The sequence below is a fragment of the Molothrus ater genome, chromosome 7 (genome assembly GCF_012460135.2).
Source record: "Molothrus ater isolate BHLD 08-10-18 breed brown headed cowbird chromosome 7, BPBGC_Mater_1.1, whole genome shotgun sequence".
NCBI lineage: Eukaryota > Metazoa > Chordata > Aves > Passeriformes > Icteridae > Molothrus > Molothrus ater.
In genome coordinates, this window is record NC_050484.2 from 33,311,011 (window position 1) to 33,337,135 (window position 26,125).

Here is a 26,125-nt window from a genome sequence, read left to right on the forward strand (position 1 = left end):
AGGTGATTTGAGGTAGCAGGGATCAAGGAACAGGCTAAACAAGAGATTTTCAGCTACTCTTAAGAGTGTTTTAATGAAGACCCCTGGATTTTGTTATGTCACTAATGAATTTTATACAGATTAGACTTGCTAAGAAAACTTCAAAGACAGGTTTTATTGTCGTCTCTCTCAGTTTTGTACCATCTCTAATGTTTTTCTAATAAGGAGAACTTTCATTGTTATAACCAAAGAAGTGTCTTGTTAATTAACAGAAGCAGCATCACCAAGAAGACAGAAATAAACTCTAACTGTTCTTAGATTACTGAATTTTCAACAATGCACAGACCTGTTAAATTATACTTTTGATAGGAAAACTTGTGGTAAGCTGTAAAGAGTTAATTGCAAAGAGCCAGACAGGAACAAAACTTCTGACAAGTTTTTTGTATTTCCACTAAAAGATCTTCAGCCTTAGCAGCCAGGGGGGTTCACAGGGGATGTTTTTATCTAGAGATGTTTATTTTGCACACATCTGTATGGGTGCAGACTGAGAACACCTGCTCAGCCCCACTGCAGGCTGGAGTGCAGCTCTGCCTCCACTGAGACACAGGATTTGTGCACTCCTAACACAACCCTTCTCCTTGAATCACCAGTGTATATTCATATTTATTTGTGAAAGGATGAGGAGCTATTCCTGTCTGTGTTTAAAGATTTTCTTTTCTTTCCTGGCTTCTAACATAATGTAGCATCAATTGCTCCTGGCTCTTCAAAAGGCAGATTAAGCCTTCAGTTTCAAGAACAGTGGTGATTTGATTTTTTTTTCCCTCACAACCATTTAATTTGAGCAACTTCTCCGCCAATTTTTCTGCCAACAGGATGCCTCCTTTTAAAGATCTTTATAGATAAGCAATGCACTCTGTAAATAAGCTTTCTAACAGCTCAGTTGAGAGGGTAAAAGACTTAATCATTAAGGCATGTACATCCTAATTCACAATTTAGATCCCAGAATTTAGGACCTTTATCAATATTTATTTTTTTATTCACAGCTTTGCTTCTGAGAGAAATATTCAGTGAAGACACATGACAGACCACAGCAATTTCCTAAACAAAATGAAATATCTTGACTTTGAAAACAGGTCAGTTGTGTTATTTTTGGCCACATTTAATTTATGGTTGGTGCCTTGTCAATTTTGTTGTTTTTAAGAACGTTTTTGTTTGTTTGGGGTATTCCCCCCTCTCTGAAAGAGAGATAATTCTGGGAAGAGGATGGAGGTATTGAATATACATAATATTCTGATTTATAGCATATCCCTAATGTATAGGTAGAAAAAATACTGACAGGAGCTGGCAAGCATTATCTCCACTTTAGAGATGAAACCCAAACACAAAAGGTGGCATTCATCTCACTCAGTCATAAGGCTTCCAGTAATATCTAAGCCGTATTTTTATAGTCCCACCAAAACAAAAACAACAAAAAGCAACCAAAAAAACCCAAACAACATAACCCAAAACAAACACAATAACAAAAAACTCACGAAAACAAACAAAAACATTGGTCTCTAAGTGAGAAGAATCACCTAAATCTGTCCATTAACCACACAGAAATGTTAGCCCAAACATTCTAGCTATCATCCACATTGAAAAAAGGAAATGAAACAAATATCACATTTAAACATCCTTAAAATACTTTGCAACAAGGAAAAATAATGTTTTTATAATTTATAGTTACCCATATCTGGGATCCAAAGCAATAGCTCTTGGGTGCTCCATAGCTCCAGCAATTAACGTTGTCCTCAAAGTGCCATCGAGTTTTGCCACTTCAATTTGGTCCAAATTGCTGTCTATCCAGTAAATGTTTCCTGCTATCCAATCCACAGTCAGACCCTCAGGAGTGGCCAGGCCATGTTGCACCACAACCTCAATGGCACTAACACCTTAAAGAAAAAGTTAAAAGTAAGAAAGAGGAAAAGAGATTCTTAAAGAACTGATGTAGAGACTGGTAGAATGAACATGGACATACAAGCTTTTCAGATGTTCTTGGAGTAATTTCTGGATTTTTTGGGGTTTGCCTTTTAGATGAAAGCACTGGAACATACACTTCAACAAAGAACATTTTGTAGAAACTCTTTTGTATATATCATGAGATTATATTGAGTTATAGGCCATCAGTATGTCACCAGAGCAAAGAAAAAGTCTTTCTGGATGCTATAAAATTTTAAAGGAGAATCTCTCACCTAGTGAGAGGAGCTAATTTATCAGACATCTGAAAAATTTTTATACTTTTTTAATAAGGTGAAGATAAACTGCAAAAAAAATGAAATAAATCAATATTGCACTCATTGGAGCAGGAAGAAACACCAGTTCTTTGCATTTGCCATTTTCTTCCCTCTGCAAAAGGAAACTTTGATAACAAAAGTCTTTTTCGGCCTGGAAATGAAGTACAGCCTTGATATGGCCCTTGTGAAAGGCAGAATGCCATCATAAACTCTGTTTCTGAGATGGCAGCTCAGTTACGACTGACCCGGTCTCACGCCCTGTAACTGCAGGTGTTCCAACTGTTAAGGAAATAAAGATTCAATCCATACCTCCAGTATCAGAGAGCTTCCCTCTGTAAATTTTATCCTCCACCACATCTGTCCAGTACAGTAAACTCTGACTGAAGTGAAAATCCAGGGCTATTGTGTTTCTTAAACCAGGAACTAAGAGGCTGTAGTCACGCTTGTGAAGATCAATTTTTCTGATCTCATGTCGAATAGAAAAAATTATGAAAGCCTCAAATGGATCTGGAAGATGAAGATTAAACATTTCAAAGGAATAATAAAAAAAGATATTGCAACAAATTGATATAAATGACAAGTGGAAGGTGAAAAACAGAATACTTTATCAGGAGAAAGAGATGATTAAAACAATTCATCTTTTGATAAGGAGTCTTTCAATTACTTTTTCAGTCCAACAGACTACTTAATTCTCCCTTCTAGCATTATCTTTGATCCCAACTAGAGATATTAGACATTAAATTTGGGAATATCAGACTCAACTGTTGAACTGTATTTTGTAGCTCTAGCATTATGAGCCCATAATTAGAGCATTATCAAATTTAAAATCTGCTTCTCAAAAGGTTCAGAAAAATGAAACCATTAAAACATACATTGTTTCAAAAGCCAATCAGCTGAAACCATTTACTAATACATAAAGCACCTTTTGAATATACAGTGTACCTTGTGTTTTCAATTGAAGTGCATAAAAACCCCTCATGCCAAACAAGCAAGAAAATGAACATTTGATGTCACGTCATCACAAATCGAGCTACCAATGACTTTCTCCTTCCATTGTTAATGAATTAATGCTGCCTGATTTGTGCCAAAGTGATACCAAAGAGCATAAAAATATCTCTAAACATGATCAGCATTGGTCAACCATATGATGAAATTGATTTTTTTTTTTATTATACTTCTACCACACATTAGGAAAGGTTTTTCAAGCAAGTAGCTGTGTTAATAAAACAAACAAAGAAGACAAAAAATTGGATTCTATAAACTGTTGAATCAACTCAGTACATCCACGTTGATAAAGATATTTTCTCACAGCAAGCCTTTTCTGTGGTGAAGCAGTTGCTCCCCCCAAAATATTCTGAGTTCCTTCTCCTAGAGTGAAACACAGTTTATACTGGGAGGCTTGCTTTCCACACAACTAAACTTCTTTATGTAAAAGTGTCCTAGGGTGACGTTATGATGCTTCTATCCCCATTCATGTGTTCTGTTAATGTTGGATATTATGTTCTGTACCTTTAAGACCGGCTCTGAAGAGGGAAAGTTTTGTTTTGGTTTTCTTATCAGCCTGGCGGGACACAGAGACTGCAGCTTTTGCTTTTACTGCTTTTGCTTTTCGCTTTGCTCTCTCTCGCTCTTGCTTCGCTTCTGCTCCTTACCTAGTTTAGCTAAACTGTCCAATTTCTTCCTGGACTGTTTCTCCTTTCCTTTTTCTGACCATTTTGAACCTGCTCCGGACTGGGACCTGGGAAACACCAAGAGTCTGCACCTTGTGGCCTAGCGGGGCCTACTCTGGGCAGCAGCTGCCCCAGTGCCGGAGGGACTGAGAACAGAGTGACCACCCCCCAAGAGAGACTTTCTGAATTTATCATCTCTTTTCAGAGTGTTGCCATCCGGTATTGTTCATTTTGTGTGCTGGGGGGTGCTGTGCCTGTTAAATAAACAGGTTCTTTCCACTTCTCTCTGAGGAATCCTTCCTGAACCAGTTGGGGGGAGGGGCCATGGGGGTTTGCTTACTGGAGGGGCCCTAATTTGGAAATTCTCCTCCAAATTTGCCCTAAACCAGGACAAAAAGATTATTGGCAGTTTACGGCAATAGGCAATACTCCTGCTTCTCAAGGCTCCTGAGAGCTACCCAGTTTATCCCTTCTCATTCCCTTGAACACTTCACTGCTCACTTCCTCCTGCAGCTCCTCTCTCCTGACGCCCACTGCACACACACATTAAATTATCTGTGATGTTTTAGGCTAATCAAGCAGCTCAGAAGAGCTGTGTTTCTGCTCTTGAAGCACTTGTTCACAACCTGCCTTGAACGTTCCCAGTGACCCTCCCATCTGTTAAAGCAATGAACGACTTTCTGCAAAGCAAATTATTCAAAGCTCTGCAGAGGTTAAATAATTTAGTGCAGAACAGGATCACTGACATTAGGACCTGTTTCACAAGCACCAGTTATCTGAACTTGAGACACACTTTAATGGAACTTCCCAAATTCTGATTAATTGGCAACTGTTATACAGGAGGCTACTGATCTGTGGGGTTTTTGGCAATTCCAACTCATAAGGACACAAGTCATAATCCTCACTATCAACTTTTTTTGTAATTCTCAGCAATTAACAACATAATGTGAGAAAAAAAAAATAAATCTGTGCTATGTTAGAATTTTTTTTTCATTCAAAATAGAGGAAGCACAGTTTAAGATAAATAACCTACAGTGCAAATTATGAGAAGGATTAAACTTCAATGGGATCTTGACAGGATTTACAATTGAAAAAAAGACAACAAAACCCTAAGCTCTGCTGACAACAGGCTACAACACTGCACCCTCCTCTGAGCACAGCTCTTGAAGAGGAGTGTGAATCAGTACAGCAATACAAGTGGAAATGAGCAGCTGTTCCAAGGGGTCCAGAAATCATGGCCTGCAAGGGAAGAATGAACAATCTGGAACTGCTTAGTCTAAAAAACTGGAATAAGAAGATGAGTGGAGGCATGTAAAATTCCCTTAAGACATAAAAGGCTTATGAAATGAAAACAGGAAAAATCCTGTTTTCTGTATAAATAACAAGGATTAAAGGCTTAAACTGGACCAGGAAGACTCAAAAAGCCCAGAAAAACAAAAGTTTTCAGGAGAGTGAGTCAACAAAACATTTCACCCCTGGGACACTTGGAGTTTAGCACTGAAGGTGTCCTGAAGGTCTTGGAAAGCAGATAAACAGCAGCAGCATTAGCTGGGCTTTGATCTTCCTTCCAACCTGATCATTCAATGGCTCTATAAAATCAGCTACGTTACAGGGAATTGGGATTTTCAGGCTCAATCAAATAAATTAAAAAAAAAATGCTTCCATTACCCAATAAACTCAAAATTTGATGTTATTTTCCTGATTAATCTTCTATAAATCGAGAGCAAATACTTTTTATTCTGTAAATTGATTAAAATAATTTCTGTAAAGTCTAAAATCAATACAATGCTTATTGATCACATTCTTTAAAACTTTCAGGAAAATAAACTCTTATCAATTTGTTGAGAAAAATCATACATTTCTGCACTCTGTGATTTCATAAATGCCTCAATTTTTTTTACCACAAAGGTTAGGATATAAAATATATGAGGCAAACAAAGTATAAGCTACATGAAAAACTGTAAAAGAAATAAATCTCTGCTAGAAGAAAACTGCCCCCACAATGCCATCAAAAAAGATTCTATAAAGAATAATGCCTCACATTTTTCAGTGGGTTAAATTTCAAATTCTTTCTTAGGAAAAATTCTGATTGAACCTGATTGTTTGATTGAAGCTCACTGTAACAACAACAGCACAGCAAGTAATCTACACTGTGCTTTTATGAAAATTACCTTAAAGAAAAACAATAACTTGATAAAGATTCTGAAAAGAAACCTTAATTAAAAGCTTGATGAAGCTCAGAGAGGATTGGACTATTCCCGTCTCCATTTCAGTATTGAAAGGTATCTGGGAATTATAACAAATTTGAGTTTCAAACCAGCTAAGACAGATCAAACAGTCAGACAGACCATCCTCTATTAAAAAAAAAAAAAAAAATTGATATATATGAGTGATATAACAGTTTCAATATATTCATATATATGAAGTGTTATAACAGTTTCCAGTGCTTAGGAAAGGCTGACAATCAACTTAAAACTAAGTGTTTCTGAGCTCATCTAACATTTATTAAAATATCAGTCTGAAAGGTTGAATGTAAGTATGAAATTTAAATATCTTTTAAGATCAGTTGGTTTTTTTCCCGAATGCTTATCATCATTTAAAAGAGCAAGTGCAATATATCAGCACAACCTATTTTGAAATGTGTTTTAAGAGAAACCAGGAACACAAGAATGAAAACATATAATTTGTATTGACTTTCCATCTGAATAATGGAGCTCTGTAACATACTCTTAGCTCAATCAATACAAATTTAAATCTAAAGGAAACATTTAAAGTTTGGGAAGTCAGTAATGTCACAATGCCAGAACAGCAACAAGCAAAGGAGATGAAAACAGGAGGCATGGAAAGTGTAGAAAGCCTGGAGGAGAAAAAAGGCAACATTTAAAATGCTCAAGAAATGAAAGCAAAATAAGCAGAAATGAGATACAACAGAGGGAACTAAGAGAGGCTTGGAAAAAGAAACTGGAAAGAGAAGAACTGCTCAATTCAAGCATTTTAGTTCTATATACTTATTATTCTGTAACTCATTATATTTCACTGGCAATTCATTAGATTCCCTGGACAAGCACACTTTCTGATACTGAAATGCAATCAGGAAAAAAAGTTAGAATCACATAATTCCTGCATTTTCAGCACTCATATTCCCCTTCTAATGGGCTCACAAATTAATGTTTTTACCATATTCTGAAAATATGTTGCATACTAAGTTCACATGTTATTGCTGTGTACTTGTGAAATGTTTCTTATACATGGGAAAATGCTATTTCAGATAGAGGAAAAAAAGGTAAAGGGCAATGTTCTCATTTTCTTGTGAGTAATTTATTTTTTCTCCTGGAAAACAGATTACAAGTTACTGTTCTAATAGAATACACACCTGGTTCAAGGCATCTTAAATCACCATGGCTATTCTAAGAATTACTTCATAACAACTGAAATTGTTGAAATAGTAGTTTGGCATTTGGGGGACATCTTGTCTTCATAAGGTCACTTTGAACTTTATTTCTAATAGTATGATATAAAAGTATTTTCTTCATTCTAAGTTCATTCAGGATCTCATGCTCAGAGACTCAGATGATAGGGACATTTTGAGTCTCACAGGTTCACAAAAGAAACCAAAATTATTCTCACTCTCCTAAAATGCCCTTCACACAGTCAGCAACTGAAGTGTCAGAGCATCTGTCCTCCAGAGAACTTCCCATGCCTCTTGAATTAAATAAACTGAAAAGGGCCAAGATTATTTGTGCCCCTAAAAGCACATGCCATATTTAATATGGAATAATTTTGTCACAGCTTTGATGGCATTAGGGTAGCATCATTACAGTTTGTAAAAAAAGGATCATTTTTCTTTATATCAGCTGACACCACAGGTCTCAGATCATATATTTAGTATTACATTCTTTGAAAACAAATCTGGAGAAATCAGTTTGTAACTTCAGATTCTCACCAACAGCAGTAAACATTAAGCAGAAATATCTCATGGGCTTAAGAAACCCAAGAAACTGTGGTCTAATTTTTCTTATCTTATACCACAAGTGAGTATACTTCACTTTTTTCCCCATTTAGTTTCCAAATATCAGTCATTTCTACCTGATTTGGTTTAAAGTTTGTTTCAAGCTTTCCTCATATGAGTTACTAACACTCTCTTAAATTCCTTTAATCCTCTCCTTTCCCTAACCCAATAAGAATGAACTATTTTTCAGTTACTGGAAGTGTCCATAATATAGAAAATCAGATTAGTCAAAACTCATTGGGAACCAGACCAAAGCACTGACATAAAACAAGAACTTTGGCAGCAATCACTGCCAGAAAGAATAAATAAAGAATATCTTAATCATATTTACTGAATTGTGAAATATCCAAATAAGCAAAAGAGAATGTGGAAGATATTTCTGTTCAGAGTTGATAAACTCTATGAAAGAATAGAGACAATATAGAATAAAATTATCAAAGAATCCTGAATCAAAGAAAACTGAATTATAAAAATGTAGAAAGCAAACTCAATATTATTTTTAAGTCCCTAGCAGGGAGGTAAAGGTGTGATAACAGTTTATATTGCACATGCATGTTTCTGTTTTACACACAACACTGCACCTGAAAAACACACTCCCCTAACATGGTTTCCAAATGATGCCTCAGTACTTATTAAGAGTGAACAACGAGGGGAATACATCCCCCTCTCCTGTTTTGGCTCATGTTGGTTTTCACCTCAATTAGTGAGCTGAGCAGGCTCTTACTGCTGCCAAAAAACAAGTGCCAGAATGCCTTAGGGAAAAAAAACCCATCTTAAATATTGAATGCTAACAGGCAGCTTATAATTGCACATTCAAAATTAACCTTCTAAACCCTCAACCAATACTGATCATTATCATGATTGATCCATTTCTTAAAAATACATATTAAATCTCCCATAGAGAATGCAAAACAGTGTTTATACATATATGCCCATTTATATTAACTGTACATGAAAAACTATATAGTTTTTTTTTATGTATAAAATTCAAACAGTTTAAGAATTATACCATATTAACACTCCTAGAAACATCTGGTATTAGCCTTCTTAGGTTAGCAACAGCCTAATATTTCAATATCCCTTTGTACATCAAGAATAGGGACAGTTTTAATGAGTCCATAGATTGCAATCAACCCCACATTTAGGCAATCCCAGCCTGCATTTCACATATAGGAAAAAATAAAAAGTGAAAGAAGCTCTCAGTAAATTGCCATCACAGCTATTAACATCCTGAATATTGAACATGCACCAAATTTCAACTTACCAGTACTCACACAACTCTCTCCATCCTTACTGAGCTTCCAGCCTTCATAACATGAGCACTTGACAGTATTTTTATGCTGTTCACAAACTTGGCTACACTTGAGGTGCTTGGTGCAGAAATCCATAATCTCACAAGTTTTGTTGTCTGCAGTAAGATTGAATCCTGCAGGGCAGGAGCACACAATTCTTCCTCCAGGAACCACAGAACACTGATGGCTACACCCACCATTGTTAAGCGAACATTCATCTGAAATAACGCGGAAAAACAATAATTATGGACTGCAAAAGCTGCCAGTTAGGTTGTATATAGCAAAGCCAACTAAAACACCTACAAAAGCCTCCAAGATGGGCAAACAAAAATTTATATTTCTAAAACAGATTTAATACTTGTTTTTAAAATTATCTGATGTGCAACCATTCATCTGTTAGCTTTACTGAAACCTTCAAGGTTTTGGCATAGCTCCATGTCCAAGTGGTGATCCTCAGGACTCTGTGTTAGGATTGACACGGTTTATCACCTTTATCAGTGGGTTTGAGGGCACCCTCAGCAAGTTTCTGATCAGACAGAGTTGTGTGAGTGATGCAGCAGGGAAAAGATGGACCAGAAGGACCTTGTCAGGCTTGAAAGGTGGGGCCTGTGCCACCTGAATGCTGAAATTCAACAAGGCCAAATACCAGGACCTGTACTGATTCAGGGCAATCACAAGCACAAGAACAGGATGGGAAAATAATGGATTGAGAGCAGGCCTGAGTGGGGGGAAGTGGAGGTGTTAGTGGATAAGAAGCACAACATGACCTAGAAGCTTGCAGCCCAAAAAGCCAAATGTGTCTTGGACTGCATCAAACAAAGCTGTACCTCAAAAGGAGGAGATTCTTCCCCTCTGTTCTTGTGAGACTCCACCTGAAGGACTGAACCCAGCTCTGGGGCCCCCAAGATGAGAAGGATGGGGACATTTTTGAGCCAGTGCAGGGAAAGCCACAAAAACACTCTGAGGGCTGGAGCAGTTCTGCTCTGTAAACAGGCTGAGAGCTGGGAGTGTTCAGCCTGGAGAAGAGAAGGCTCCAGGGAGACCTTAGAGTCCTTCCCAGGGCCTAAAGGGGCTCCAACAGAGCTGGAGATGGACTTTGGACAAGGGCCTGCAGTGACAGGACAAGGAGGAGTGGCTTCAAATTGACAGAGGACAAGTTAGATTTGATACTGGGAAGAAATTTTTGACTTTGAGAGTACTGAGGCCCTGGCCTCAGAGAAGCTGTGGCTGCCCCATCCCTGGAAGTGTCCAAGGCCAGGTTGAAAGGGGTTTGGAGTAACCTGGTCTAACAGAAGTATCCCTCCTAAGCAGGAGGCCAGAACAAACTGACATTTAAGGTGCCTTCCAAACAATTCTATGGTAGGAACTCAAGTTCTGTAGTTGGAGAGAACTGCAGATGAGCTGAAGTCCTTTCCTACACATCGACACCCTTTAAATTCTTTACCTCCAGGAATGTTTTAAGGGGCTTGAAAACTAAACACTTGTCTCCTTTGCCTTATTTGAAGAAAGCTAAAACTTCAAGCATAAACTCAGTATGACTTTAACTAAACTAAAATCCTCACATAGGCCCCAGTGCTAAAATTTCAGTAGGAGAACCTTTTCCTCAACAGGAGCTATCACAACAGGCAGCATCATGAGCAATCAGAAAAAGGTGTCTAAAAAGTACCACAAAGATCGCCTTCATCAGATCCATCAGGACAATCTCTTCTCCCATTGCAGAGCTTCTCAGGCTGTAGGCAGATGGAGGTATCATTAGCACAAGGGTATTTTGGTGGTCCACACAAATAGCCCTCGCAATTATCCTCATCAGACTGATCCTCACAATCAATATCGCCATCACATAGCCACGCTTTGCTAATGCATCTCCCTTGGGGAAAAGAGACAATAAACACAGCAAATCAGACTGGAGGCAAACTTTAGGAGGAAAAAAAAAAACCTTCAAAACAATGTACAGATTTCTCTTTTATTATTATTATTATTATTTTCTATTAATACTTTTTTCCTCTTTGATGTGCAGAAAGAAACCAACTTGCACTTATACTCTGAAGCATCGTTCACAGCACTTTTGACAATCTAATTTTCCAAACAACACCAGCCCTACTTATTTGTGCGCTGCACAAAAGTGCATACAGGCAGGACACAACCTCAAAATCTGTGAAATACACCAAATGATGCTAAAATTTCCTAATTATTTTTAATTTTTGCTTTTCTTCATCTCTCTTCTTTTATCTTCTACAGCAACAGCCCTCCATGGAAGCAATGTTTCAATACACGACTTTTAATTAGCATGGGTGTGCAAAGCAAAAATCTTTCTAGAAGCAGACACAACCCATTCCCCAGTGATGTCAGATAAATGAGCAGCTTTTAGGCAAAATAACTACAGCAGACAAAATTTCTTAAATTACCTCCGTTTTGTCAAATCAGTGTTCAGATCATGTCTCAAAAGGGAGAAAAGGAATTTACAATGACCATCAATGTTTAGAGAGGCAAGGAAGCCTCTTGATTAGAAAAAGGGTTTTAATCTTTAAAATCATGGAGGTATTAAATTAGAATCAACAAAAGGAGGGATTTAAATGAAAAGAACCAAAACTGAGAATGCTGACACGTACAGGTGTGTATGTGTGCTCCTGTCCTAACCTATTTTTCTACTTGCTACCTACAGCCAGGAGGGTTTAGCTGTAAATTTTGATAACACTGAGCCTGAACAGAAATGTCATGTATTTTATTTTCCAATTAATAGAGAGAGAACAGATAGAACCACAGCTAATGAAGCTCATCTAGATTTTTTTTTTTCCCATGAATTAGTTATTCAGAGAAAAATTCAATTGGAATGGGAAAAAGATCCTGGGAATGTTTCCATTAACAGCAATTCTGGGGGATGCCCAGGCACTGACTGGCAAAGCCTGAGACTCCCAAGTTCAAACCTCCTCAGCATGAACGGACACAACTTTCTGCCCACCCTTCCCAGCTTATACAATACCAGATTTCAGTTTTCTTAAAAGGACACATTTGTTGAAGATTGGCTTAATGCACTTGGTTCGACATTTTAGTCTTCTTTTGATGCAAAAATAGTTAATATCCTCACAGAAAGTCAAGGGGATAAAAGACAGTGAAACAAGAAAACTGAAAAAGACCCACAATTCTGCTGCACTCATGAGGAAAATGTGAGATTGTTCTCACTTTCGGTGAAGAAAAGCAAGAAGTGAAACTTCAGAATCATACTACACTGAATGTGAGGTTTAAACAACAGAACATCATTTTGCCAGCGCAAAATCAGCTTGAAAACAAACAGGGAGGGGTGGCAATTAGAAAGAAAATCTTGCACCATTTTCTTTAGTGGCCAAAGTCCCAAATATCCCATACTGAAAAGACAGAACTGCACAGACATGAGGAAACAAAACTGTATGCACTATATGTATGCAGCTTATCATTGCATGCCATCAGAAGTGTTTAAAAAAAGTGTCCCTGTTCTTTATTATCTTGAATGCTCATTGATTTTATATATTACTATAACACAGCAGTAGAATGCAAGCTAATGGAAAATACCAACATGAACCAAACCAACCATAACCCAAAGTAAATTGAAGTTGCTTCCAGTAGTGCTCCTAATCTGTTATTCTAATCTTTAATGCATTCAAATGTTTACAGAGAAAATCAGTTTCCCTGCTTTTCTTGTACCTTAGTGAAGATATGTTTTATAATGAAAGATTCATCTTTCATTATGATAGATATGACATGTTCTTAAGTAGAATATACTTTCGAGGAATTAATCTTTGCCAAGATTCTGAAGAGATGGACTTCATGAAATATTATGACTGTCTTGAAATCATTAGTTAAAATTCACTAAAGTATTTTTCCTTTATTGCCCCTTAGTGAAACTCACACTTCTGGTTTCCAGGAACCTCTTTAGTAAAATTCCATCATAAATTAATTGCCTCAATAGCTGTATCTGCCCTTTTCCAAAGCTCTTTTGTGTAACACAGTGAATCAGGAAGCCTGAGCAGCAGCTATGAGGGAAAGCCTGATCCAAATGCTTCTCCAATGCTTTTGATTTCCTGCAAATATTATCAACAGAATTAACTACTTATACACCCCTTCAGTTTTTGTCAGGATACTGAAGGAGGTTTTTGACCGAGTATATCTTCAACCACAGGAAAACTACTTTGGTGGAGCATTAATTGCACAGTTTCCTCTGGCAGATAGTTCTTACTGCCTAAAGCTGTAATGTAACACCTTCCTAAACTATAGCATGGACTCAATCTCCATCCCATCAATATTACAGGATGTTCCAACCTGACACATTTAACAGAATGTTGTGATGGTTGGTGATCTCACTTGTCCTGTAGAACACACATGGGACTTAGACTGAATCACATTGGTTCAAAAATGTGGTCATTTCTCAATTTACAGATTTTAGTACAAAGCAGATGTTTATGAATGACTCCTGGATGAGACAGGAGGGAAAAAAAAAAAGCCAAAAAAAAGGCCTAAAGAAGAAGAGAGCTGATACCACAGAAAACAATGTGGCCATGAACTAAGGATAAAAAACACTACCAATTTTCTCATCACATTTCTGGATGGAAAACCTTTCCTTCCCAGCCTTCCTCAGCACCAGGTTCTTTGGTCACAAATCTAATCTGGACTCATCCAGACAGCACCAGTGCTGCTTTTGTTATAATCTTCCAGCATCACTGTGATCTGCACCCGTTGATTTGATTTCCTCTATGTATAGTCCTTATTTTCCATTCCAAACCAATACTACTTTTGTCCTCAAAATCTTTTTTCCCCTCTAATATACTATTACATGTAAGGAAAATAAAAACAAAAAACAAAGTATAAAAAAGTAGTCCAGAGTAGCATCAGAAATGGTTGGATACCATCAACTGCTGCTTGAAAAAATAAAAATAACAGTAAGTATGACAAATAAGCATTACAGCTCAGATGTACTGCTTACTAAACTGAAGTATTCATGGCTCTTCTGCATTTGTCTTCACAGAAGTACTTTATTATGATCATTAGAGTAATTAGATGACATTTTAAGTGAGATTGCACAGATTCTGCTCTTGGTGCAGCACTACTAACTGATAAGTAGGGAGATGGAATAAAAAGGATAAATTTATGTAGTACATAAAACTGAGCTGAAGTACATGCCTGCAATAATTTTTGGAGGACAGAACCAGAATTTAAAATAGAAAGTTGGACCTTTGTACAATTTAATCTAGTCTAATTTAAAAGAAGCCTAATCTAATTTTAAACCAGAAAATAATTGGCTAGCAGCAGCCCAAGAGTAGTCAATCTCAATCAGGTAATGACTGCTTCTCACATCCTACTGCTGTGCAACCTCTAGTAGATTTTTCATCACACATCACTACAAACAAACATGGGATGGTTTTGAAAAAAAAAAAAAATTAGAAAAGCAATTCTGAAATCTGGTAGCTCAAGTACCCTGCAGCATTTTGGCTGACTTTGGATACAGCAGCTCAAGGACTGCCCAGGCTGGACAGTTCCAGCAAGACCAACCAAAATAATAAAGGTGTAAAAACACAAAACAGAAATGGAAGACGTGCAAGGGGAGAGGCAAAGTATTTGTTTATTCAACAAATAATGCTTTTAGGGACCCATAAGTCATTTAATATCCAAAGGAGTCAGATGACTTGCTAGGAATAAAAAGTTCCACTACCAGAGGCAAATGACAACAGGGAATCTCTGTAAGTTTTAGAATACACTCTGCCATAGATCCTTAACTGAATATTGGAAAAGGAGCTGGGTATGATGGGCTCTTGAGATCACCTCCCCTGTAAGCAGAAAAATCCCTTTTGGCTGAATGCTGACAAACCCTGGTTTTGTAGCTTGGCACTCATCCCTGTGGCATTGTGAAACATCAGCCAAAGCCACAAAAGCCACAGTAAGGAAAGACCCTGCAGCTACTAATTACAGGCACAAAATGGAAAGAAATAAGCAAAAAATGGGCAGTACCATCTCACTATTACTGTTCTCACCAGCTGCCCCTTCCCTCCTCAAGCACTGGCTGTTTTGGCTCCCTCCACACACATGTTCCTACACAGACCCATCACATTCTGTATCAGATGTCCCCACCCAGCAGTGTCTGAGGGGACAATTAGCCAGCGCCTCCTCGCCAGAACACTGCCATAAATGAGCAAGCCAGACAGCATTATTTCTTTAGAATCGTGCACAGAGAAAATTGCACTTCTTCTGGAACATTCCAGTAACTATTTCTCATAAACCCATTATTACTCCTTTGTCCAAACCACATGGAACAAATGGAAAAGTAGCTGAACAAAAATTTATTTGCCTTTGCTGTTTTCTGCTACAGTGCATTACTGCATGCCTCTTCCAAATTTTGCTCCTTCCAGGAGGAAGGAATATTGCAAAAGAGAAAATTATGACTGTCATAACTGCTTGCTCCAGTGGTGTTTCCAAACAACAAACAAGGACAATTGCATTTTCCTTCAAATCAAAGCCATGTAGCCTTGAATTTAGCAAATTTTTGATGAAAATTTTTGTTTTCCTGTGTTTCTATGTGACAGCCAGAGAAGTCACCTTTCACCTTGTACACTGAGACAGTGCCCTCCTTTACCCTTACTACAAACATAGGGACGTACATAATGAGGGAATGCAGCTTGGACTGTGGACTTTGAAATGGAGTTCTAGCTCTCTGTTGAAAAAAAACAGCTGATTCAGACAATTATGCTGAATTTAAATCCTTGCTATTTCCTGTGTTTGGAAAATCTTAGCTTACCACCATCATGGGTTTCCATTCTCTGTGTCTAAAATCATTCAGGACAAGTAAGAAACCAATACCCAGCCTAAGAAGCAAGCTTTTCTGAAAGGAACAAAGCCTAATAACTAAAATCTACATTCCATTTTGAATTCCACACTGCTTCTAACCTATTTTGCTTTCTCTTAACTAAAGTAGTAATATCTTGTCTCATTAGCTTTCCAAATGCAGCTGATGAAAATAAACCTCATCTATTGAGATTTATTCACCTTTCTTGCCTCTAATAATTGTGCTTTGGCCACTTGGACTGGTGTTAGCTTTTCCCCATTTAGGCACTAGGAAACACACTTGCTCCTGGTGCTATTTCCAGTATCAGGGTTTCCATCACTCAGTTTCAGGAAACAGACCACTCTGTTGGAAGTGAATAATCCATTTTTACCTATGGAAAAAAATTAATGTGACAGCTACTTTTTCTACACATCTTTTGGGACACAAAAGGAAATGTGGTTTTTTAGACACAATTCAGTGTTCCATACTTCTTTTTCAAGACATCATGATTTTTATAACTTTAAAATCCAAGGAACAGCAAGATACTTTTGTACAGAGATCACACATCCCCTCTGACACATCTATCATGCTTAGCTGTAACACAGGCATTAGAATGGGTTTTCCCTTCCTTCAATATTTGTAGTTGTCCAATGGCAACACTATTCCTACTTCTTACAGCTTTAAATATTGCTGTGGAAGTTGTTTTAGCCCTAATATCACACAAAGCTTTGATAGAAATCACAAAAATATTAATACTGTGCTGACATATATTAATTTCTTCTTTAACTGGACTTTCCCTTAAAAAAAAGTTCCATCTAAACATTTTTGTTTATATCATTTCATATCCTTATGCAATGATTGCCACATTCTTACCCCACCTTTTAGTGTAGTACACTTAGAGAAAAAAAAATTGGTTTTAAACACAATCAAATAATGTATTTTTCTTCCAATACTGCACTTCAAATTTCCAGTGCTGTAGTTGTAATTCTTCAAATATTCAAGGTACTCTATACTGTTTCATTCAACTTATTTCTAGGGCCAGAAAGGGGAAAGTGAAGAAAATATCTGAACTTCAGAGTACTATTAAGTGCTTTATTTAAGTATTTGGTGTGATGTACTATCATAGAGAGTGGATTCAGCTTTAAGTAATCTCAAAACTCATCCATTTCATATTTTAAATCAGAAAACAGGACAGGTAAATCAATATTATTTTCCTGGTAGGAATACAATGGGTAACCTCACCTTATGAGTATTAAGCATCAGTTAAAGAGTAGATATGTGATGAAGCAACACAAACTCACACCAACCCACGCAGAGCAAGTGAGAGGAAAATGCATCTGCAAGCCCCTACCTGTACTCCTGCAGGAGAACTTTGTTTTCTCATCACACACCCGGAGAGTTCCATTGCAGCCTTTCTCATCGCTGCCATCCTCACAGTCCTTCTCTCCATCGCAGCGCCACAGCTCAGGAACGCAGCTCCCGTCAGGGCTGCACTGAAATTCCCTCCCACTGCACCTTCCAGGAGAGGGAGTTTCTTAGAAAAATAAGAATTACATTGAAGAATTTGCTCGTGTGAGTTTTTGTTTTTTTTTTCCATTCCAAGTCTACACTGGCTTAGAATCCTCTTCCTAACCCAAGCCAAAATCAGAGTTCCCCAGTACAACACTCAAAACACCCTATTCCACCTTATAACTGACCACTTCAACACAAGCTTCAGACAAACTCTTTCTTACCTCCTCACTTCCTTCACTTCCCCCTCCAGCACATGCTCAATACTAATTTTTATTTCTTTTTTTCACATCTGTCAGACAGGAAGGAGTTTGGAGGTGTAAGGAACAAGGCTGATGAAGTTTCCCTGGTGTTTCATAAACCCTGTGCTTAATCCTCAAGCTGCTTTCCCTCATCCGTCCTCCTTCTCCTTTTTTACCCAACAAGGTCCCTCTCCTAATGCACAGAACCTGAGAGGTCCCACCTGTGCCCCAACAAGGCCCCCACACCTGCTGGTTTGTGCTGTCACAGCACTGCAGGAGCAGCTGGAGCAGTTCCAAACCCCACAGCAAAGGGGCTTCACTCAGTGCAGCCCTGAAATCAGTGCTGACTGCTTCAAACAATAATTACTGGGAGGTTTTAATTATTCATCACATACATAATTCTCTAAGCATTTTCTAGCTTATGGCCATTTCAATTTTATTCTTGCTTTTCTTTTCCCAAGCTATTACAACTGTATTTCTATTATTTAATAACGTACTAACGACAATAGCATGAACTTCAAAGTAATGGCATACTTATACTTCCCTGCTTGTACCAAGAAGCATTATTTGAATCAATTCTTATAGCACTGCTTATAAATATATATTTTATTTTATTTAACATTGCTTTGTTGGTTTTTTTCCCTTACATAATCAACATTTGTGTATTCTATTGTAAAAAGTTAGAGCAAGGGTTTAAGTTTAAAATGGAAATGAACAGGGGTAAAAGTGGGTTGATCAGATAAAAATTACTTTTGTGAATGTATAAAATTAATATGACATTCTGATAATTCATGTATTTGTATGAGGTATCCAACTAGATTTAAAATCTAAAGTTAGGGAAAGGGACCAATAACAATGTGTACAATTACTTTGTTGTAGAAAAAAACATTAAGAGGAAAATATGAAAGATATTCCCTCATTCTGATCTGATTATTCTTTATCCTTTGCCATAAGCATCCTTCCTTTCTCTCCCCAGCCCAATAAATACAATGTTTAGCATTTAAATAGGGCTGAAGTTTGTTAAAATACTTTTATATAAAAAAAACCAAAAAGACTTACATCACACAAAAATGAGAGTATTACTGTTGAAATTTAAAAAAACCAGAAAATATCAATAATAACTTAAAGAATGCTTCTGTCTCTTCACCTAGACAGCATGCATCTCTGCAATAAGACAAACACCACATCTAGCAAAATTCCTTGAAGTAAAACTGTAAAACTTATCTCTCTGTAATACATGTTTTGGTTTTTTTCTCTTCATGATACACTTCTGTGTTATCACATTGCACCTGACATATTTCCCATTCCAGCCTTTACCAAGGTTAAAAGCATCTCCTCTTTTCCCATTGGCTGGAGGTCAGGTATTTATAACAAATTATTCTCCGTATTAAAAACTTGGGGGGAAAAAAAATAAATAAATCTAACCTTCCCTGCTGCAGTTTGTTTTGGTTTCATCACTGAAATCTCCACAGTCATTGTCACCATCACAGGCCCAGTGCCCTGGGATACATCTGCCATTCTGACACCTGAACTGATCAGCTGAACATGAGTGAACACAGCCCAGCTCGTCACTGCCGTCACCACAGTCATCATCTGCAAACAGCATTTTTAAATGTTAAAATATAAAATTTCTGAATTAAATAGGTAAGGAGGGAAAATCATTTTGAAAACGGCAAAAAAAACCTGTAAATAAAGTAGTATGTTTTCTGCCCACAGGCATCAAATCATTGCTAATGCACAAAATACTTTAAATATTATTTACCAACAGCACTCAACTCTGTCATTTTGGATAGTCTAACCCCTTACTCAGTTATTCAATCAGAGACACCAGCAAGCATGAGAAGCCTGTAGATTTTCTTAATTTCTTTAACTGTGTGTGAAAAACCCAGGCTTTCAAACACGGTTGGTTTACTTTATTCTCTGGGATAACCTAAGATAGTTAATCACAGACACAAACAGCTTCATATAAAACAAAATGAAAACCTGACAAATTTCTTTTCAGTACTATTAAACTTTGTTTCCATGTGCTTACGAGAGTGCAAAGTGGAGAAAGCACATAAATAATCATGGACTGCAGTTTCTCATTACTCTAATGTTGCAGTCATTACAACAGTCTTAAGGCAATTCCCGTAATTTGATCGTGGTCATCAAGGGAAGAAGGAGATAAATATGCTAGGTACACTCTAAAGGGTCTCCATGCACAGAAATTCATCAGCACACTGTGATAATTTCGGGAATTCGTCCATTTACAGCTAAAAATTCCTGTCAGACAAATAAAATTATAGGAACACCAAATGCTTTGGACCAACCCAATGTTATTAGGACTGGAGCAAAATCACTTCCACACCACAAGCTCTGAGAGGAGATTCATTTTAACATTCAAATATGTACTTTTCCAGCCAAAAGAACTAAATACATTATAAAGTTTTGCTGGCCTTCAGTCTTCAAGGATGCTATTTATTTAACTGAACTTGTCCACAAAAAGCAAAAAATCAGATATATTGGTCACAGAAATCATGTTGTTTTCTTGTTTTCTAAGAACAGAAAACACTTCCAAAGCAATAGCTTTGCTTTTTTTGCTTTCCTTTTTTTTTTTTTTTGGTAGTAATGAATCCTCATACTTCATTCTACATAATATAGTATTTGTACCCATTACAATATCCAATGCCCCATTCCTTATCTGAATCTTCAGTGTTGCTGATTTCTAGGTCAGGTCAGTAATTCTAAAATGCTTTATTTATTCTCTGACCACTTACAAGCCAAGCTGACAAAACGAGTCTCAGAAAAGAAGAACATCAAAGCAGTATTTATGTGATATCCCTCATATTCATTTCAGATATAGAGGACTTGATACTTGCCTGAATCACAGAGCCATTTGCTGCTAATGCATCTTCCATTTCTGCAGATAAACTGAGTTAGTGGCTCACATGTTGGGAATTCTGTGAAAGTGTTCAAAAAGAAATAAAAACTATTTAACATAATTGAATATTATTCTTCAGTAATATTCTGTCACCTTCCTGCATGCATAAATTACACAAGTGTGCTGTAGCAAACATTTGCACCTTCCAGGTCTTTAATCTGGAGAGGAGAAAAAGTTGAGACACCAAAAAGAAAAATAAAATGGCTTCAAACTGTAAATACTGTCCAAACTCTACTTTTCATCAACATGAAATTCATTCCTCTCTGATAAATGGTTAGGTCCTATATTCCCATCAGACCAAGGCTGGTTTTCCCACTATGCCAATATTTAAGACTAACCAAAGCTTGATGACTGATACAAACTCTATTTTCTATGTGCTTATTTACAGAAGGGTTCTCCAATTGCAATAGCACTGCCAGGAAGAGACAGGAAATGGAGCACTATAAAATGGGAAGGTTAAGTACCAAGCAAAAGAACAGCCAAGAAATAAAGTTACTCTACACTGGCATAATAAAATACAAGATTAAAATGTCAGCCTTCACAAGCAATTCCTCCCAGCATTCCAGTACAGCAGTAGAAATCTGAGACAATATTATTCACAAAGGATCATCTGTACTGAACACACATATTTGTTTCTATAATTATCTAATATGCTTCTGAACAGAGTAACTTAAATATAGTCTGAATTTTTTCAGACTTCTTTTTCTTCTAAAGCCAATGACATAGGTAGATGTGTGAATTTATTATTTACCTGCTAAACACTCTGAGAAATACTGAAGAGTTTTTTCTAAATTTTTAAACCATGCCACATAAATATAAAAGTCTCCTAGGACGAGAACTAGAATCACTTTGTTTTTACTGAACCTCACAAAGTTTTGGCTCAAAAAGAGTCACACTCTGATGAAGCACTAAACCAAACCAGCTTCATCAAATAACAGATTTAAAATAAAATAAATTTTAATTTAAAAATTACATAGAGAACACCAAGAACTTAACTGAAGTGATTATCCTGCTTCAAGGGTGGAAAAGGGTAAGAAAAAAAGCTACCATTGATGATAACACTTTGTCAGTTACTTCCAGAAAGTTCTTGCTTTTTTTGTTTGGGTGGTTTTGGGTTTTGTTTGTTTGTTTTGGGTCTGGTATTTTTATTCATGTAAGACTACATTTTTTGCCCCATGCCTGCAAGTGCTCCATGCCAGTTTGGGTGGAGCTCTGGCCTGGTGGGAAGTGTCCCTGCCCATGGAGGGGGCTGGAACAAAATGGTCTCTACGGTTCTTTCCAACCCAAAGCACCCTGTGCTTCTACGCTGCAACGCATCATGTTCTGTGATTCTGCATCTGCAGACAGCTCATTGACCCTCGTGCTCTCAGACTCACAGCAGTTACCAGTGCCCTGCAAAACAAGTGACTATTAAAATCCTTAATTGTTTGGAAGCAGCTGATTAGAGAGAGCACACCACACTCTGCAGTATCTCAGCAAAGGCAGCAGTCAGCTGCTGATACTCTCTCATGATAGAACCAAGATTATTTTATTTTTTTTTTTACTGAAAAATACAAGATCAAATATACTTCTGTTGAGGTTTGAAACAGCCTGATTTTATTGACATCTAGAATATGCTGAGAGGGCCCATTGGAGAGGTATGTGGCAGAGATAAAGAATAATTTTTGAGGGTGACAGCATTTGATAATGGGCTGTAAATTAAAAAAGTCTTGATTGATCTGCATATTTGGTATTGTAGTTAAAAACTCATTAAATAGAAAATGCTGCATTTGCTTTGGGTTTATTTATCAGCCAAACTCTATTTGCCATTTCAGAAACAGCATTATCATTTCATTGGACAAAAGATCCCTATATGTTTTATATGTTACAGAAGAATTTTCCTTTCCCCCCCCCCAAAAGAAAATCCACTTACCACAGGATGTCATTTCATCAGTTCCATCTCCACAGTCATCCTCCCTGTCACACAGCCACGACGTTGGAATACACCGTCCATTGCCGCAGGAAAACTGATTAACCTGACAAGTTCTTGCTGTCAAGACAAAGCACTCCAAAAATACAAGGGAAATGGACTAGATCCATTGGGTCTCTTTGTGGGTGCCTGATTTTAGAAGCTGCAGGGCTGGAGGGCACCTCCTGGCCTGCTGCACCTTTCCCCTGCTCTGACTAAACGTCATTCACCTCCTTTGATTTCAGAGAAAACTGGGGTCATCTGCAGGGCTCTGTTCTACCTCTGCTGTGTGGGATTATTAGGTGTCTCTTCCTTGTAAAATAACATGAAATTCTAGATGTAACTGTGCAAAGCTAGGTGGTAAGAAAACAATTAATATGCACTAATGCTTGAAGTAAATAAAAATCAGGGCATAAAAATGCCCACCAGTTGGAATATTGACAACCTGTATTCCACACCATGAACAAGGATCTTGTGAATTTTGTATTTACACAGGAAAATGGGAATTAGCCTGTGTGTGATGTGCCTGGCCTCACTGCTCTTAGAATCCTTTCCTTTGTAAACACTTAACTGCAATCATCCATTAAAGGAATCAGTGCATGTCTTTCTCCTGAAGAAATAAGGATCACTTAAAGAATTTGTGCTATGTAGCTACAGAAATTACTTTGAACGCTGATGAATACTAAAATGTCACTAAAAATCTAACTTAGAAAACTGTCATTACATATAATTTTGTTTATTTAAAATTTTAACCCATAAAAACGGCAGAGATAGCAACACAGATTTTGATTCCAAATTTAAACTTTTAGAATTCACCTGCATGTTATTCTACACTTTAAAAAAATGGCTGATATGTCAAAGACCCCAGTGACCGAAATAATATTTCTTCATTTATTATTTTCAACTACCATTTTCCTTTTTGTTTGGAGAAGTAGCCCAAAACACAAAAGAGGAACCTAAGTTTAAAATATTTCAAAGTAGTTTTTAAACATTAACTGTGTTTGCCACTGCAGGAATAAATGGAAAAACAAGAATACAACATTTGATCCATTGCCAACTGACACAGGGTTAAAAACATGGTCTTCAAATTAGACTCTCACCCTACAAACAAACAGTTGGATATCAAAGAATATCAAGGCAGTAAGGCAACAGGGAATATTTTAATACACAATGTGTGTTGTCTTGCACTGCACTTCAGTTCAAAACACTCATCAGCTTATTGATGGATAGCATGTTGCGTATTTGAGATTTAATGCTTGTTTAGAGTACTCTGACAACAAGCAGTAAACATCACTTCCACACAAGCAAGGGATAGATTTGGGAATTCCATTATTTACTAGAGTGGAATCAGTAAACAATCTTCATCTTGCTATTTGCTTAAAAACCCACTCACCAGTTAATAACTCAGAAATGAAAAGAATTTGAAGGCACTGAGTGGAAACTGAATAACTAATTATGCATAAACTAAATCACCATTAAATAAAATTTACTGGTGATGTGGCACCCATCACAGAACGTTATTAAAAAAAGTTCTAACTGCCAAAAAAGATTTGTACCTCAGAGTTTGTACCTGAGCATTGCTTTGACAGTCAACCCATATGGAGAGATTAAGAGCTGAATAACTTTGGAAAGCACAGCAAAGCACATGGATTAAGTAAAATATAATTTGCATTCCAGCCTTGGTGGTATCAAAATCTGAATTAATTTAAAATGTCAATAATCAGATTAAAAGTAGCAGCTTGGTTCAGTTCAGTTCAAATCAGTCCTGAACTATTCATGGAACTGAAGTTAGAGAATCTGTTTGCACAACCAAGTAAAATTTTTACCTGCACAAGTTTTATTTGATTCGTCTTCGTTATTACCACAATCATTAGCTCCATCACAAAGCCACCTCTTGGGAATGCAGCGATTATTCTGGCACTTAAACTGATCATCAGGACAGCTGTGATTGACTGTGGAGGAAAAAAGAGAGGAGTTTTTTTCACCCTAAGAAGATAACCTGAGAAAAACAGCTGTGAAATCTGTGAAAAGAACACATTCAATGCTGTTCCCAGTGATGCAGTTAGTGTGGTTATCTTGTATGTATAACTACCATGACATAAAGATTGTTCAGCAAACCAGCCAATTACAAACATTGCAGTGCTTCAATCATAAACTAAATAGTATCTAATAAAGATGCCAATATGGGGATCCTCTTCTATTAGGTGATAAAAGGTAGCAGCATTTTATGGAGTTGTTTCCTTAAAGAAACACGTTCTGAATCACCTTTGGGCAGTATGATGAGGTTTGCAAACTAAAATGCATATAAACAAAGGAAAACACCAAAGGGAACAGCTGCAAGCTGCTAAGTGCAGATCCAAAATATGATACCACAGTGAGCAGGGATTTGGGCAGGTCATAAAATGCTTCTAAAATGAGGCACATTACTGTCAATGGCCACATATAGATCTGCTGTTTACTCACCATGAAATTGTAGGTGTCAAAAAGTGAAATATGCAACACAGTGTAAAACTAACAGAAAAAAAAAAATCTGGTATTCAGGAGTGAACAAGGTATCTCTCAAACATGTTTTTGCTGGCTACCAATTCTCAAGGAAAGGATGAAGCTGAATGCACAGGATTTATGTAAATACTATTGGCCTGCTCTTGCAACTGTAGTAAGTGTTTATGTTCTGCTTCTTTCATGCTAATAACATCTATTATTAGCAGATCTTGCTCATCTAGACAAGAACAGTAAACTGCACACCATTCCAAAGGCTGGGTTAAAAATAATCTCCAGCTATTTTTCACCGACTCAGCCATCCACAGGCTCTTTTTTAAAGTTTAACATACATCTGGAAACAAAGGGTATTTAAAATGAAAGGATGTCTAGCAGGCTTATCCTTGACATTTCAGTAGCTTTTATCTTTGACCTTTCTGCCTATTCTTGCAATTGAAGACGACACAGAGCGAGGGTGATATCAATAGCACACGAACCCTGCTCTGTGTGCAGGGTGCAGAAGCACAGAAAGCAGAGATTAATTAATAACCTCAGCAGAAAGGTGTCCCAAATCTCCTACTTCCAAAGTTTGCCATGTGACTGGAGAAAAAAACTGGGAGCACCCAAGTAATAAAATCACAAGTTGAAGAATTATTTTCTTTTTTAAATTTGATTTTAATACTTGACATAGGTACTGCTTTAAATGGTCACTAAGCTTTTGCTCATATATATTTAGTAACTTGTATTCTACTCATAATTGCAAATATTTCAAACTCATAAAGAACTATTGGGTTACTATGGCAACTGCTGAGAAGGGATCAATGTTATCACACTGGCCATGTAAACTATAGATCACGTTCAGGTTATTATTTCATTTATATTTGTATAAATCCTCAGAGAATTGCAAGCTTTGATCAATGAACTGGTCTTCCTCACACTAATTTAAAAGACAATCAAGTCAAATCTGCTGAAAGATTTTCTTTCTCACTCTCTTTATTAGCTGAGCTCCTTAATTTAA

General features: G+C 37.1%; 1 protein-coding gene across 1 annotated transcript in view; it reads right to left on the minus strand.

The window, feature by feature from the left end:
• The window catches only part of LRP1B (LDL receptor related protein 1B), a 632,190-nt gene that overhangs the window by 178,614 nt on the left and 427,451 nt on the right, over nt 1-26,125 (minus strand). Inside the window, exons 17-25 of the mRNA XM_036387231.1 lie at nt 24,456-24,581; nt 22,594-22,710; nt 20,620-20,700; nt 19,187-19,354; nt 17,362-17,544; nt 10,890-11,090; nt 9,196-9,441; nt 2,562-2,759; nt 1,706-1,910 (exon numbers count right to left, since the gene is read on the minus strand). Of these exons, the coding sequence (XP_036243124.1) occupies nt 1,706-1,910; nt 2,562-2,759; nt 9,196-9,441; nt 10,890-11,090; nt 17,362-17,544; nt 19,187-19,354; nt 20,620-20,700; nt 22,594-22,710; nt 24,456-24,581 (1,525 nt within the window). The remainder of the gene's footprint in view (nt 1-1,705; nt 1,911-2,561; nt 2,760-9,195; nt 9,442-10,889; nt 11,091-17,361; nt 17,545-19,186; nt 19,355-20,619; nt 20,701-22,593; nt 22,711-24,455; nt 24,582-26,125) is intronic.